This window comes from Aspergillus japonicus, assembly GCF_003184785.1.
Source record: "Aspergillus japonicus CBS 114.51 unplaced genomic scaffold BO86scaffold_99, whole genome shotgun sequence".
Taxonomy (NCBI): Eukaryota; Fungi; Ascomycota; class Eurotiomycetes; order Eurotiales; family Aspergillaceae; genus Aspergillus; species Aspergillus japonicus.
The window spans coordinates 49,117-63,741 of record NW_020291736.1 but is presented as its reverse complement, the minus strand read 5'-3'; the positions used below and the strand labels follow the sequence as shown (position 1 = coordinate 63,741).

At 51.1% G+C, this 14,625-nt stretch overlaps 6 protein-coding genes across 6 annotated transcripts; 4 read left to right on the top strand and 2 right to left on the bottom strand.

Moving 5' to 3' along the window:
- Positions 1-838: 838 nt before the first annotated feature.
- On the bottom strand, positions 839-1,939 carry BO86DRAFT_393407 (uncharacterized protein). The gene has a single exon (XM_025673011.1). The coding sequence runs from the start codon at positions 1,633-1,635 to the stop codon at positions 1,072-1,074; it is 564 nt and encodes a 187-aa protein (XP_025522354.1). The 5' UTR covers positions 1,636-1,939; the 3' UTR covers positions 839-1,071.
- A 386-nt stretch (positions 1,940-2,325) lies between these two features.
- BO86DRAFT_251260 (uncharacterized protein) lies at positions 2,326-3,086 on the top strand. The gene has a single exon (XM_025667188.1). The coding sequence runs from the start codon at positions 2,493-2,495 to the stop codon at positions 2,970-2,972; it is 480 nt and encodes a 159-aa protein (XP_025522353.1). The 5' UTR covers positions 2,326-2,492; the 3' UTR covers positions 2,973-3,086.
- A 1,620-nt stretch (positions 3,087-4,706) lies between these two features.
- BO86DRAFT_404649 (putative toxin biosynthesis protein) lies at positions 4,707-5,585 on the top strand (the record flags this gene model as incomplete). The annotated part of the gene is made up of 2 exons (XM_025674036.1): positions 4,707-4,723; positions 4,781-5,585. The coding sequence occupies 2 exons, from the start codon at positions 4,707-4,709 to the stop codon at positions 5,583-5,585; spliced, it is 822 nt and encodes a 273-aa protein (XP_025522352.1).
- Positions 5,586-6,907: 1,322 nt separating this feature from the next.
- Positions 6,908-7,528, top strand: BO86DRAFT_413852 (uncharacterized protein; the record flags this gene model as incomplete). Its single annotated transcript, XM_025674785.1, has 3 exons — positions 6,908-6,973; positions 7,035-7,074; positions 7,176-7,528. 3 exons carry the CDS (start codon positions 6,908-6,910, stop codon positions 7,460-7,462), a joined length of 393 nt encoding a protein of 130 aa, XP_025522351.1. The 3' UTR covers positions 7,463-7,528.
- Positions 7,529-8,636: 1,108 nt separating this feature from the next.
- Positions 8,637-8,973, bottom strand: BO86DRAFT_393405 (uncharacterized protein). Its single transcript, XM_025673010.1, has one exon. It carries the CDS (start codon positions 8,928-8,930, stop codon positions 8,688-8,690), a length of 243 nt encoding a protein of 80 aa, XP_025522350.1. The 5' UTR covers positions 8,931-8,973; the 3' UTR covers positions 8,637-8,687.
- Positions 8,974-12,245: 3,272 nt separating this feature from the next.
- Positions 12,246-14,245, top strand: BO86DRAFT_393402 (uncharacterized protein). The gene is made up of 2 exons (XM_025673009.1): positions 12,246-12,998; positions 13,053-14,245. Exons 1-2 carry the CDS (start codon positions 12,414-12,416, stop codon positions 13,794-13,796), a joined length of 1,329 nt encoding a protein of 442 aa, XP_025522349.1. The 5' UTR covers positions 12,246-12,413; the 3' UTR covers positions 13,797-14,245.
- The last annotated feature ends 380 nt before the right edge of the window (positions 14,246-14,625 follow it).

Here is a 14,625-nt window from a genome sequence, read left to right as displayed (position 1 = left end):
CGAGTCTGGTACAAAAAAAAAAAAAAAAAAAAAAAAAAAAAAAAGCTGCCGGGTTGTCAAGCCTCTGCATTAGAACCTATGGCTCGGATTGCGTACACAGTTGAATCGTTGAAAGATAGTTCACATTCTTTAAATGTGGAATCTTGAAAGCCATGTGCTAGATCCAGAGTATTGTCGAAATGCTCTTTTGCAGTGTAAGGTATCATGAGGGAAGGGAATTCAATCGATTCCCTTGAGATCTGGGGAAGAGTGGGCACCCTTGCTCCACTCGTTACAGGATATCAGACGTCTAGTGGGTGGACGAGTTGTGTGGATTGGCAAGGGTCTTATGTTTGTTCTCAAAAGGGAGGGGAGGGCTGAGTCTTCGAGGTTATGGCATTCATGGGTGCAGGGGTTCATCTGCTCGAAGACGAGGATTGAGGTAGTGTACTACACTGTACACTCAAGCCCGCTTGGCACAGCGGAAAAAGCCTCAGGCGCTGGATGTTTTCTCAAACTAGAAAATATGAATTGGAACTCCGTACAGCATTGGTCAGAAGCTGTGGGCAATTAGTATGATGTGACTCACCTTTCAGAGCCGGACTGCTCTGCTTCGTTGGATACTTGGGTATAAAGATTGAGCTTTGCTAAGTTGCCTCAGGTAGCTTATCAATTCTCCGAGCCTATCTTTAGATAGATAGAAACTCTGGATGGATTAAGCTTCTAACTGCTTTTGAATTTAAGGTTATGTGGCAAAGAAATCTAGAACCGGGGAGGACTAAGCCATGGTGGCGTGGTGCGGGGTTTGGTTCTCTGGTTGGAAGAAGTTTGGACATAGATAGTACCTTAATTCAAATATGGATATTATCTTTCATACCCAGGCATCAAACACTGGGATATATATACAAAAGGATTCGATCATAGATCACAAAACGTAACTTCGTACTCATCAATTCATGAATCGTCACATAAACATAGCTTCGCTTCAAACGGAAAAAAATGAAAAAGGATGCAGTGTATCTCGAGTTGTGACAGCGGGTCGTTGAGGTTGGTTGAACATTCGATCACGACTCATCATGACTTGGACTATTGCTAGGCCACAGCCTGTGCTTGCGGCTGGAATGTTGTCGACTGCGATGCAATCAACCGTCGCAAGCCGAACATGGATATATGATGGCGGCTGTGTTTGATGGAGGGTCGTGGTTTTTCGGAGGCACGGTTGGAGGACGACATGCGCACCAGGCCATTGTCAGGCAGCGAGTTGTGGTTGTCGGCGTCGCGACGTCGCACCATGGCTTTGACGGCCTTGGTGATCTGCGTGCGGATGGGCGTGGAGTCCGAATCGCGCCGGCTTGTAGAGTGGCGGTGATAGTATTCTCCGTCGTCATCCTCGTCGTAGGTTTCGCGCCGATATCGTGCGTTGTCTTCTTCTTCGGCTGCGACGCAGCGACGGAAGATGTGGTGGTGACCCAGACACCGACGCAGGTCGGGGGTTTGAGATTCAGTTTCACGCTGGAGTTTCCCCCGGGAGATGGCGGCCAGTTTCCCTGGGATGGCCGGTCGGTTGGCCAGGGGGCCAAGAGTGGAACTGAGACGCGGCGCGGTGCGACGGATGACCGCCGCGGGGATGCGGAAGAATTCAGCTGAGGAAGACATGGAGGGGACGGGAGTGTGTTTGGTCAAGATGATACTCGGTATTATTATCGTTCATTCGAGTTGCATGAGAAGTTGGGGGTCATAGACAAGCGGGCCATGATGGATTTATATTCCTAATCTTGGATATTCCAAATTTGAACCGTGCTGTGGTCGATTCTGTCGATATCGTCAACATCATTTCTCGAACCTTGGACTGTGCAGTGGTGGTCCGTGGTTGGAGCATGCAGACAGGCGTGTGAATCGCAGAGCTCCCCCCGCTGTAACGTCAGAGCTGAACTCAACCGACGCGCATGTGGAATGTGAGCAAGTTGTTTGGGGCGGCTTTTCTCGGTGCAGTGCTTGACTGCTGAAGTGCTTAGTGAGCGTGGCGACCAACAGCCTTGCCCTGCCCGGCATTCTTGATATCATTGCGGCGCCCTTGTAAATGCTTTGATTCGTAAGCCCCTCCCCTCCCAGTTAAGCTGCCCCACAGTAATCACCTTCTTTTCCTTCTTTTCTCCGCAAGATGGAGACTGCCAGTGAAGTATGGAGAACGCATTGGCTCGTCCCTTTTGTCACGTTTCATAATCCCCACGAAACCTGCTACCGGCATTACAACCCGCCGCTCAAAGATCTCACTACCAGTAGATCGGATGGTGAGTGATCGAGATCGAGTAATCTAGTGCCTGATCACTCTCCCCCATCGCATTGCTCCACTTTAATTCTCTGCTGCTCATAGACTGTTGGTTTTCAATTTCTTGGTGATGTCTTGTAATTGCGAACGCCGAACGGTCCCTTTCCCATCCAATTATGGTATAGCAGGGCTCGAGTCCATGACGACGACTATCATATGCACCGCGTAAGGCCATGAATTCCAGATGACTATCCGCCCCCTTGAGAATTGTCAGGGTTCATTCTACAGCCCACACAGGCCGCGTGTCGACGACGGTAGAAGCAATGGAATGAATGACCGACCCGATAAGATAGTCAAAGCCATCAATGAAGTAATTGACGGTTGTCATCCTTTGAAGCTCAATTTGAAGCTGTGGTGGTGTCGCGCCAGAGTCGGCAGTTTGGAACGCAACACCTGTTCCTGTCCCAGTCCCAGTCCCAGTCCCAGACACTCACCAAATCTCTGGGTGATGCCTGTCTCCCAGCCGTGGATGCCTTACGGTGCCATTCCCGTCAAGGAGTCAGCCACCCGTCAGCCACTGGAACTTTCCAGTGACTCTCATAGTGACACAGATGTAACTATCCCTCCACGCTTCCAACGAGACGATCATGCACTTCTTACTCGATTGAACCTTCGTCTTCTGACACCTGTGACAGTGATCAGCCCTATTGTAGAGTTGAGATGACGTCGTGGCAGCGTCGTTTTGAACTGAAACCCCAATGATTGTCGAGCTGACACGAACCACGAGTTTAGATTCCTTGCTCACAAAGTTGGTGATCATCACCAATCGAATGAGCTTGATGATCCATGATGCAATAATGAGGCAAATTTCCGAACTCTATTCTTCAGGTAGTATAAGGTATAGAACAGAGCCTCTTTTTTCGCCGGAGTGCGTCTGTTCTCTTATCATGCATGGTAATAGAAGGTGTCAGCTGCTTTCAAGAAGGGTTTGGACCTCGATCAAGGGCCTTGCTTGACTCATTTCATGAGAGAGCCATGTTAGCAGGCACATGTCTTGCATTTCTTGTAACAACATCGAAGCTTTGTGTCTGTACGAGCAGATTCTAGTACCGTCTATAAGCCTGCAGGTGCTGATCAATATCTCTGATCAATATTCTTGATGGGATACCGTACGTATCTGCATGTCTCTTTAAGCATGCAGCAGATTCCTAAATCGGATGAGGGATTTTTCGCCGAGGATGGTGGTCTGCATTGCAGTGATCGTGCCTTTCCCACTGGAGCCACTATTTCACCATAATATGCCTCGATTGCTAACTAGGGAATTCTTTGAACCGACTCAGTGGGCGCAATCTCATTCCTAGTCTTCACTCTCTGTCCAGTTCTCCTCTCCCTGCTACCCTCAAGTGTTCAAGGCATTTCCTCTCGAAACATAGCAGGTTATCAGCATCAATAGACAATACCACATCACATCAGTCGAAGCTGATGGATTTGTACTGCTAATACTGCGCATCCGCGCGGCTTCTCCGTGGGCGGACGAGATAGACTGTCATGTGCTGTGATGTACTTCTCTTACCCCGATCTCAATCACCATGAACTGACCCAAAAGAGGTCGCATAAACGACATCAAGCAATACCGCGCGGGAGAGCATCCCACTGTTCACGATGTGATGTTGGCTGTCCGGCTCTTCCATTTCTCTCATTTGGAGAAAGAAATCAACCAAGATGCAGGTGGAAATGCCAAGACTGCAGTGCGTCTAGCAGGCTAATTATAATATTTGCCTCGGCTAGTTCGAGCGGGGACGCGTTAATCACATCTACATAATCTGCAGACCAGTTATCAGAATAGATTCTCCTTGCTCATACATTGATGATGCTGCGCAGGCCACGGAGGCTACATCGACCAGCCAAGTAGTCCCCTCTAGCAAGAGATATATATCCCGTTTTCGTGTTATTGAGCACACAGCCCGGTGTTAAAGTGTCCGGAAGCCGGCCATGAACATGAGCTGAGGCTTGCGGTCAAGCAGTACATCCTACTCGATAATTCCTCTCCGCAAGAGGGGGATGTCACGATCATTGGGGCTCATGCAAATGCATTTCCAAAGGTGTAGCTAAAACCTATTGATCGTGCTGTCTTGTCTACGCAACTCATTCGTCGCTCAGGAACTATTCGAACCTCTTTGGAATGATATTCATGAGATACTCCGAAGTCATTAAAGACGCATTCGATCCATTTGGATTGCGGATGTTGCTCAGCAGGGGCAGAGCGGCATACTAAATGAATCGATTTTAGGTCATGATCGTGGGTATTCACTCCATGGATATTACTAACTGAACCATTCCACTCACTATCAATCACCTCTTTTTGGCTGACTGGTTTGATCATGGACGCGATCTTCTTTCCATGATCAACCAGTTCCAAGACCAGATCCCGCAGCCGCTTATTGGGATAGGTCACAGCATGGGTGGGATGCAACTGTGAGTCCACACCACGGTTTCATTCTTCGTCTGAAGTCATATTACTAAGTCTATCAGTGCTCATCTCTCTCTGCTGCACCCATCGTTATTCGAAGGTCTTGTCTTGATTGATCCTGTGATTGAGCGCGGACAGGCCGGGCGCAAATTCGCCCAGGCGTCCACGTACCGACGAGACCTATGGTCCTCCCGTCCACAAGCAATCGGGAAATTCCAGACCAGTCCGTTCTACCAGACATGGGATCCCCGCGTGTTCGCGAAATGGGTCCAACACGGACTTCGGGACCTTCCCACGCCACTATACCCCATTTCCAAGGAAACTGGGCCGTCCGCCGTGACCTTGATTACGACGAAGGCACAAGAGCTTTTCTACTACATGCGATCGTCATACCTCGACGAGCGATCCGGTCTCCCTCGCGGCTATCCCGAAGAAGAAATGCATCCCGACGACGTCGATAAAACCTATCCATTCTATCGCTCCGAGCCCGCGTGGATGTTCCGGCGGTTGCCGGAGTTGAAGCCCGCTGTTCTGTATCTATTCGGAGATCAATCGGACGTATCTTCGCCGAAGGTCCGTCGAGCGAAGATGAAGATTACGGGCACGGGCGTCGGAGGCAGTGGCGGCGCGGCTCGGGGACTGGTGCAAGAGGTCGTTCTTCCTTGCGGTCATATGGTTCCCATGGAGCGGGTCCGGGAAAGTGCCGACGCCAGTGCTTCCTTCATCGCCGCTGGGTTATCGGCTTGGGAGTGGAAAGTTTTCCGGTTTCGCGAGGCCTGGGAGCGAGTGCCCCATCAGGAACGGGTCAGCGCTGATCGGCAATGGGAGAGGGAAATCGGTGCTTTGCCTAGAAGGTCGAAGATATGAATCTGGGGGTGTTCAGGCTCTGGGTGCCAGCCCTCAATCAGTCAACAAGTGCCCAGTAGACTTTAGGAATCGACGATGGAGGCAAACGGATGCGGGCATGGTTAGAGGATAAGCGGGCAACGGACAGGAGTCTTGACGACTTAGACTGGAACTGCCCCCCCCCCCGCATGTCACTGACAGGGCGCGAGGGTTGAAAGCCGTTTGAACATCGGCGCCGGTAGCCATAGAGAATACAATAGCATTCTGACACAATCACGTATCTGCTTTTGCAAGCCATGGCTTTACTTTCACGTTTTTGTTCATCACACCGATTGGCTTGGAAATTGCGATTATATGCTCCCTGTTCGATCACTAACGTATATCGATTATGTGAGTTAACTTATCTGGCCTGGGTGATATTCCATTCTTCTGAATGTCAATATACAGACAGTTTCTATGACTTCTACAGACGCTCGACTAACTTGAAATGTGGTGGCCATAAGTGTTTTTACATTTCGAAAACTCTCACATGGCAAGTCCGCATCTTAGTTCTGTGCTGGCCGTCTCTTTCTACAAGCGGCTTTGGTTGCTGAGTGGAGGGAGTTTGCTCTGCTGCAAATGTCAATATATATCTGGAAGAGAGTCTTACGTGGTTGTTAAAGAGATTGTGTTGGTAACATAGATGCTCGCCTTCCAGGATACGCTGTTAGCACTTGCCGGAAGAGATGTTCGCGACTCCGGTGCTATGATTATTGTCTGATAAAAGTGCAGAGCAGAGGAGCATACTATACAAATTACTAGATAGACTACCACCATACGCTTGTACTGTACTTCAAGTTGTTGCGCCAGGTGCACCCTGATTGGGCCGGGATGTCCAAATAAGCCCTTAGCACCGGACACTAAAACCACCACGGCACCAAATCTATGCAGCCCTGAGCTGTCAACAAACCCGGTCACCCAGCATTTGTGCCAGTGTTGATTCTAGGCCCGCCCTTGAGCTCTTGTGCCATAGACCTCCACTAGTGATATGCCCCTAAAGCTATTGGTAAGAGAACTCTCCTCTGGTTTCGAAATATCACTACATAAAGCTTGGCTCAGTGCTTGGGCCTGTTCTTCACAGTAACAACCAACTGTAATCGACTAACTCACCTCTCAGTTTCACATCGATACTCTCCGCCTTTCTTGGCATCCCTCAAAACGAAGAATTTCTGATTGGGAAGAGAATTGCAAAGATACAGGTTAGTGCGCAGGCACAGCCTTCAACCAATTTGATATCTCATCTACACAAGCTCGACTAGCTGGTGTCAGCAACGCAAAACCAAGAACTTGTGAGGATAATCAACATGTCCGACCCCACGCCCAGCTGCACCGTCACCACCTGCCCGAAGCCCGGCACCCTCCGCTGCACCGTCTGCCAGCCCAGCAACGAGGCCCGCTACCGCGCACACTGACCCGGCCCAACCCCCCAAGGACGCACACTACCTCGAGCCCTGCCCGCTCCGCGACTACGGTAACTGGGGCAAGGAGCGCCAGGAGACCCAGGCGCGCCTGAACTGGGCGGGGATCTACGAGCCCGGCACGTTCTTCTCGCACCACGACACGAACGACTAGCACTATCACGTGTACGCGCCGGGGGTGGCGACCTCCCCCTCAACCCCCTCGCGGAGCGGTGTCTGGGCTGGCCCGTGAACGGCGACGTGGCCGTCGTGCGGTCGTCGACCATCGAGGTCAATCACTACGAGGACGCGTTCTCGGCGAATGACTTCATGCGCACGCTGGCGTACCACCGCGCGGATCGCCCGGTCAATGGCATGAGTGACCGCCAGCGGAGGGAGAGGGAGAGGTACGCCGGGAAGTTTGGGTTGGATGAGAGCTTTTTGCCGCCGGGTTTTCCATGATCCCTTCGGCGGTGGGTGTCTTTGGAGGAGTGGTTTGGGTGGTGGATGGGGGCGTTTGGGATCAAGTATACTGTGCTGTCCAAGGAGTTGGGGTTGTTGGGCTTAGTTGTGGATGTTCAGTGTGCAGAGGGCAGGGGAGGGTGCCGGTGCCCAGACCTGGACCTCAGATGCGGACCGGCTGTACAACTTCTGTTTAGGTACTGTACGATAAACTTCTATCACGTTCTTCACAGGTTGCAGCTGCAGCTGCGGGCACAGCTGAGCAGGGACCAGGGGGCCGCTTCAAGCGCGGTTAACCACTGCTGTAGGTAACACTTTGTCTCTTGTGGGATCTGCTACCGCGCTGCAAGGAATCCTATAGGATGGGATCGCTGGACCCCGAACAATAGCATCCAGCGATATACATGTCCATGAAAGCAATGGCCAACTACTGTACTGTACCTACTTCACATACCCAGATTCCCAAGTACCTACTTGACTGCAGTAGCTAAGGTCCAGTAGTCAAGTACTGCGCCTGCAGTTCCTGCAGTTCCTGCATCCAGCTCTCGCTCGGGGTAAATGCACCCACGAGCCTGCTGTCCGCCTCAAATCTCCGGGGGGGGGGGGGGGTTCATGTAAGTTTGTCCCTGGTTTCAGCTGCATCTGCTGAACCACGGGGGGAGGGGAAGAGTCTCACCGACTCCCGTCCGGTGTGAAAGGACCCTGAAGACTTGCAGCGCCGCTTGAGGGCGAACGGAAAAAGCTATCCAGAAGCTATGCTATTGCTGCTTTTGTTTCTTTCCTCGCTGAAGAATTTTCTTGTTGTTGCTTTTTTTTCTGGGCAATATGAAGACTTTCCAATTAAAGGTAGTCGTTGCACGCCTGTGAAGAATTAACCGAGCGATCTACACCTACGCGGAGTTTATAGGTAGTTCTTCCGAAGGATCTCGTCTGCAATTCCGGAGGGAACTCGTGCAGATGACGGGTATGCGGTGTGAAAGGGCTGGACTACTTGGTTGTTGTTGGTAGTGTGCAGGCTATGATTTCATGACGCTGGTTTTGACTAACTTACAAGCCGAAGCAGTGGTTTGGGAGAATACTGTACATCACACCACTCCAAGCAGAGCGCCGGGTGCCTAGACTAGGATGCGATGCGATGGCTTTTCGCTGCTGGATCATCCGTCGTCGGGTTGGATTCCCTCCTCCCCCCCCGTGTCGATCATGGGCGAAACTCGCGAATCGGGTTCTAAGCAACGCAGTTTGCTTGTACGTCAGTCGTTAGGCAAGCAAATATCGAGTGATATATTCTAGTTTCTAGTTTCCTTGGGTGTGATTGGTTGATTGTGAGTTTATTTGCGACAAGTAGACTTTCTCTCAGGGGGCGGGGGGTGACATTATCCATCGCTGTCGCAGGATTGAGGGCCGAGAGACTCAGAAAGACACCCCGTTGGTGATGGTGATGATGATCTTCCTCACCACTGGGACCCATAATTCTGCTCGGGATCTAGAGGGATTGGGAAGGCAGAATGGACTATCAATATGTCATTGTTTGATGCAGTTAACTACAAGTGAGTCACGCTGCTTCTGTCACTGACGGACTGGTTTTCGCGACCTTGCTTGCTTTTTTTATTTATTTATTTATTTATTTATTTATTTATTTTTTTTTGCCGTTTCGACTGATCAGGTTGTTGCGGACGTCCCCTCGTGGGACTAAAGTAATCTACTTATGTACCTACTGCTTAGTAGATGCAGATAGGAACCACCATCTCGATCGCGTCAATACAAGGATTGGACCAGGGAGGAAAACTCCCCGATCGGAGAGGGGAGGGTTTTGATGATTTTTGAGTCATGGTTGGAGCTGAAGATGGGCTGCAGGGGGCTGGCTGTCTTGTCTAGATCTATGTATCTGGTGGTGTTGGTGGGTTTGTCGCTCCACCTGTCTGGATGGCATCGCCCTCAACTGGAGTCCTGGACTGCTAGCAAGTTAGTACTTTTGTCGCCCAATTTACCTACGGAGTAAGTGAGACGAGCTGTAGTCTCGTGCACGGAGCGATGGTTCAACTCTTCGGAATGGAGTAGAGTAAGCATCCACCTCATTACACATCGCCCATCGATTTCGGACTCATACGGTCGGGACCGAGTATGTTTCAGGTCAGAAACAATAGCAGGCAAATCGGGTCGCGCCGTCCTCACGGTGGAGGATCACTGAGTGGAGGGGGAGATAGAGGGAGAGATCAGAGTCCTCAAGTTGCCGGGAGCTCCTTTTGCTTTTAGGGTTTCTGATCTGTGCCACTCGACCTACGCAATACCTATGAGCCTCATCAGTGTATGACGCAACTCACGATGCTATTTTGAAACTCTGTGATCCGTGTGTATACTGACGACGGTTGAGATTGTCATCGCCTTGTGCTATGTGTGTGTGTGTGTGTGTGTGTCTTGCTGTGTGGGGAGTCACTGTTTCTCCCATCGTGGATAGATTGCGTGTCCTGACTGAGAGCCCCACCGGGAGTCCCAGAAAGTCACCGGCGGGACCCTCAATTGAAGGAGCCTGACACCTGGATTGACAGGCACGCCCGCGCTAGAGGACAGCCTAGTCTACCGGATTCCTTTATCCTGAGTATCTCTGTCTGTGGGATGATCTGGCGGCTGAGTGACTGGCAGAGAAGATGATTAGGATTTCTCCAGATACAATTGATGGATGACCTGCTTCCCACGGAGAAAAGTCGCCCCTTTGAAGGGGAAAACAAATTTGCAATGCAGAGCGTGACCAAAAAGTCCCGTCCAGTGAGTTAGCCAGTCGTGTGTCTATTTTTTGTGCGGCAAATAAATCAGTGCGGCGAGACAAGAAAAATCCCCCCCTTCCCTGCGTGCGTTCCCTTTCTCCTCCCCACAGCCTCCGACCGGGCACGCAGGAACGCCTGGGCTCAATTTCCAGACCGTCCGCCCGTTTTGGGCCTAACAATATCGGCCCCTCTAGTCCTTTTTTAGGGCGGGATTTTAGTCTACAGTAGTGAGTAGTCTCATCCATCACCATCGGTTCTCCGGGTGAGGAGCGAGAGGAGTTGAGACCTGAGAGCCTCGGTCGGGGAGAGGAGAAGAGGAGAGAGAGGGGTTTGTTTTGGTTCAGTTTTTCTATCGTCGTCTTTTTCCGATCGGTCCAGTTCCGCTGAGAAGAAGCCCGGATGCACTTACGTGGAAGCCTGGCTTACTTGCTGCTCATGCTGCTGCTGCTCCCACTGCACACTACTGCACATACCTTATGCAGCTTGTGGCCAGTGTGCATCCGAGGAAAAAGGACCTGCGGACGGGAAGGGAGAGTGGTTTATCTTTTGCCTATTTTTGTTCTTGCTTGTTTTTTTTTTTTTTCTTTCTTTTTTCCTTCTGTCGCATTCGCACCGTGGGTTGTTTGATCCTCGGGTAAGGATTTGATTGGGATGTGCACTCGGTAGGCAGAGGGTGTCAACAAGAGACACACAGTTCAGACCAAGTCAGACAAAGAGAGGGACACAAGCAGTCCAGGCACGCGGGTGGTTCGGAGCAAGGACCGGAGAGTGGAAGTCCCATGCACTAAGTACTCCTCCGTTCTCATATGTACTTTTCTGTGAAATAATAATATCATAATAAAAATAATAACACCAGATTTAATGGACCAGAATAGATTAGAGCAGGAGAGACATCCATGGAACCGGGATTGATTGATTGATCGATCCTGGAGGAGGAGGAGGAGGAGGAGGAAAAAGAGGAGCCCGAGGGAATTGCACTTGCCCGGGAATGGGATGATAGCCCGTGACTGGCCCGACCCTTTTTTTTGCCCAGTTCCACCAGACAAAGTCCCGGCCCAGGCTGGAGCTACGCGTACCGGTAGAACGGCTTTCAACTACCCTCTCTCTCACTTACAGTCTTGCTCGCTCTGCCCAGACAACGTCTTCTCCACTCCATACACTAGTTCACTCCCTCTACGCTCATCCACCTCCTCGTTCTTTAAGTCCCCGACCCCTTCTCGATCGGCTGTCCTCCTTTGTTCCAGACACCTAGACAGACAGACAGACAGACATCATACCTTCCTTTCCCTATCGATCTCTTCAGTTCAGTCCTTAACACATCACACTTACGCCCTCGCCTCCCTATCCTCCTATTCCTCCCCTTGTTCGCCTCCGTTCGTTGCTTACACTCTCTACTGATTTCCTTTCTGTGAATCCAACAAGCTATCAGTCAATTCCTTAAATTCTCTCGTGATCCATCCAAAGTTTAAACTCCAAAAGCACCTACGTTAGACGCTGAATCTCGCTCCTAACTACATTGGAGCTCTCACAACACAAAATTTTGTCTATTTTGTTTGCTTGAAAGCAACCTTATCCGGGAATCGATACCCGCCTGTGCAACCAACTGCCATCTCTATCAATCTCTTCCCCGTTGCCCGATTCTGGATCTTCGCCCATCCTCGGTCTGGCCTTCGACTCCCAAATTACCAAATAGCCAAGAACTTCACAAAGAAAGCTAAACGGGGTTCCATCAGCTCCCCGCGCAACAGCCTGATCAGCCCGGTGGATCCCCATAGGAACGGTTGCCCCTCACACATCAGAAACCGAAGGGATATCTGCTCCTGTCTCCCTGGCCAAGGAGACTTTGCATCACTGATCGCTCGATCTCCAAGCGCATATCCGTGCTATGGAAAGACACGTTACACGCATTTGATGCCAGCCGTCATTGCGAGCAACTCTTGCCCTTTTTGACCACCTGCACGAACCATCACGTCGCACACAAGAACCCCCCCCCCCCCCACCCCCCCCGCCCACACAAAAACCCCCCCCCCCCCTGACCATCCTCTTCTTCCCGACTGGTCCCAGCCTTTTGGTTTGACCACTATTCTTATATCCGGCATCTCGTAGTTCTTCAGCTCCTCAGCAATAGGAAACATCCAATTTCTCTTCCATACTCGACTCTCGCCCACCTTGTCTCATCTTCCCGAACAATGGCACGCACCGAAGAACCGCTGGATGCCCCCGATGGCTCCGCCTTAACATGGATTTTCGACCATTGTCTTCGGTACCCTGGTACCTACGAGATCCCGTTGCGTTCCATGTATGCGTTGAATTGCAACCCCACGAGACAACAATCATCCTCAACTACCCGCCAGCCTGAAACAGCCTTCCACCGCCCGACCAATTCGTCTTCGTCCCAAGACTCGATGGATCTCGCTGCTGATTTCCGGGCCCAATTGAGCCACCAAATCTCCCGTCTGCCCTCGCAGCCATGCAACCTGCCTCCCAGCTTCGTCACCTCCTTCGTGCGTCGCTGCTTCACCCCTCAATTGGTAGAGGTCGATTTCCCTCAGGCATTGACCGCCTTGGACTACCTCAAAGACTTCGAAATCCGCCGCCGGAAGGAGGTGGCTGCCGCTTTGCAGCGACTGGGCGTCGAGCCGGAGGATGTGAAGGAATCGTCCGAATTCGCTAAAAAGTACCCTGGTGCCATCACCTGGCTCGAGTCCCTCAACTCTCGGGGTCGCCGCATCGAGGCTCTGTACACCCAAGTCTATGTTGGCTTGCGTCGCTGGGTATGTGTCTCGTCTTCTCATTACGCTGTCTTCTTGCTAACCAGGCCGCTTTAGACTCTGATTAACGAGATGTTGATGGAGCCTTTTAACAAGGCCAATTGCATCGCAATGCTCAACACATTGTTCCCCCCGGTCACCGACGCAACGGTACCTCCGACCTCGTACCTAACGCCTGACCATCTGAGGTCTCAGCGCGATGGTTTCTTCCGGTACATTGCGGCCGTGGGGCGCAATGGCCCGGAAGTGCTCAACGAGATTATCGTTCAGGGCGCACTGCCCGGGGATGATAATGGCTGGCCTGTAGTCCGGGATGTTCTCGATCGCTACCTTCGTGCGGCCTTGGACATCTACGATGACTGTAGCACGGTCACAGGGCTCTCTAGTTTTGAAGAGAGTACTGGATCTCAGACCCGCGGTCACAAAGGCCGCAAGGTTGACTCCGGAATCAGTTTCGGCTCAGCGGAGAAGATTCTCGCCGCAGGGGGTGAGAGCAGCAAGGAAGTCGAGGATATCCTCGAGAAACCTCTGCCTCCACCTCCCACGACCAGGCACAAATCTGGCTCTGCGTTGGAGCGGCTGACTCGCGAGCTTCGCAAGTTGGGCGAATCCGGCAAGGTCAAAAGTCTCAAGAAGATGAGATCCACGAGTGCTTTGGCGGTACGGTCCGAGAACGTGCCCAGTCGGTCGGAAGAAGAGTCTCTCTTTGAAATTGATGAGATGAAACGCCGGCGGCTCCTATGGGAAGCCTCCAACCGCAAGAAAGCCCATTCAAAGCAGTCGAGCACGGACTCGCGTTAAGGCTCTTGGTGCGGTACTACTACCTGTTCACTCACTTATTTTCTCTTTCATTTTAGCGTTTTACCACATGCCTTTTTTCCCCTCCACCAAAAGCAGGAAAGACAAAAGCCTGGATGCTTTCAATACTGGTACATGTTTGGAGTCTGTCAGGTTAGTCATGTTGGCGTTTTCAAGAGGTCAAAGGTTTCAGGTGCATAAGGTTTCCTTAAGGTTTTTCTTCGTGTTTTGAGTATCTCATGTGATTCGAGTTAGCATAGATCGACTTCGGGCGTTCCGGAAACGATCTCGAGAGAAGTCCATCTCTCATTGGCATTGGGGAGGCGCAGAGTTTTCTGCAGGAAAAAGCAAACAATGCAGAAAAAAGAAGTTCAAGTCATCGAGTTGGCTGGAGCAGATGATAATGACCATGTATCTAATGAAGAAATGAAATTACAAGAATTACATTGCCCTATTCTGTGCTATGAGATGGTGTCTACGGACTAAAGTAGGTAGAAAGTGTAGGATTGTGCCCTCTCGCGGCGCTTCATTCAATGTTTGGAGCCTGGGTTTAGTTACAAAATCTGGCCTACGTGATCCCAGCAGGACATTCCTCTTACTTCCACCGGCCCCAATTGGCTATGTGAAGTGCCTACAAACGTCGAGTGTCCCCTATGTCTTTCGCAGGGGGAGGTGCTTCCCATACAAAGTGGGCCTCGCGATACTGCATTGCCTGACAGCCCGGATGACATGGGTTGGGAAGCGGATCTTGAAAGAGGCTGAAGGTTGTCTGTGATAATTCTGGAGTTAAGGGACTGCATGATTAAGGCCATGCTTGATTGTACTGCATATA

What these genes read in the sequence shown, in the direction of transcription:
- BO86DRAFT_393407 (XM_025673011.1), bottom strand. Translation starts at nt 1,635, where the DNA reads ATGTCTTCCTCAGCTGAATTCTTCCGCATCCCCGCGGCGGTCATCCGT.
- BO86DRAFT_251260 (XM_025667188.1), top strand. Translation starts at nt 2,493, where the DNA reads ATGACTATCCGCCCCCTTGAGAATTGTCAGGGTTCATTCTACAGCCCA.
- BO86DRAFT_393405 (XM_025673010.1), bottom strand. Translation starts at nt 8,930, where the DNA reads ATGGGTCCCAGTGGTGAGGAAGATCATCATCACCATCACCAACGGGGT.
- BO86DRAFT_393402 (XM_025673009.1), top strand. Translation starts at nt 12,414, where the DNA reads ATGGCACGCACCGAAGAACCGCTGGATGCCCCCGATGGCTCCGCCTTA. An exon ending in ATGTTGGCTTGCGTCGCTGG is followed by an intron (nt 12,999 to 13,052) that starts GTATGTGTCTCG and finishes AGGCCGCTTTAG; the next exon opens with ACTCTGATTAACGAGATGTT.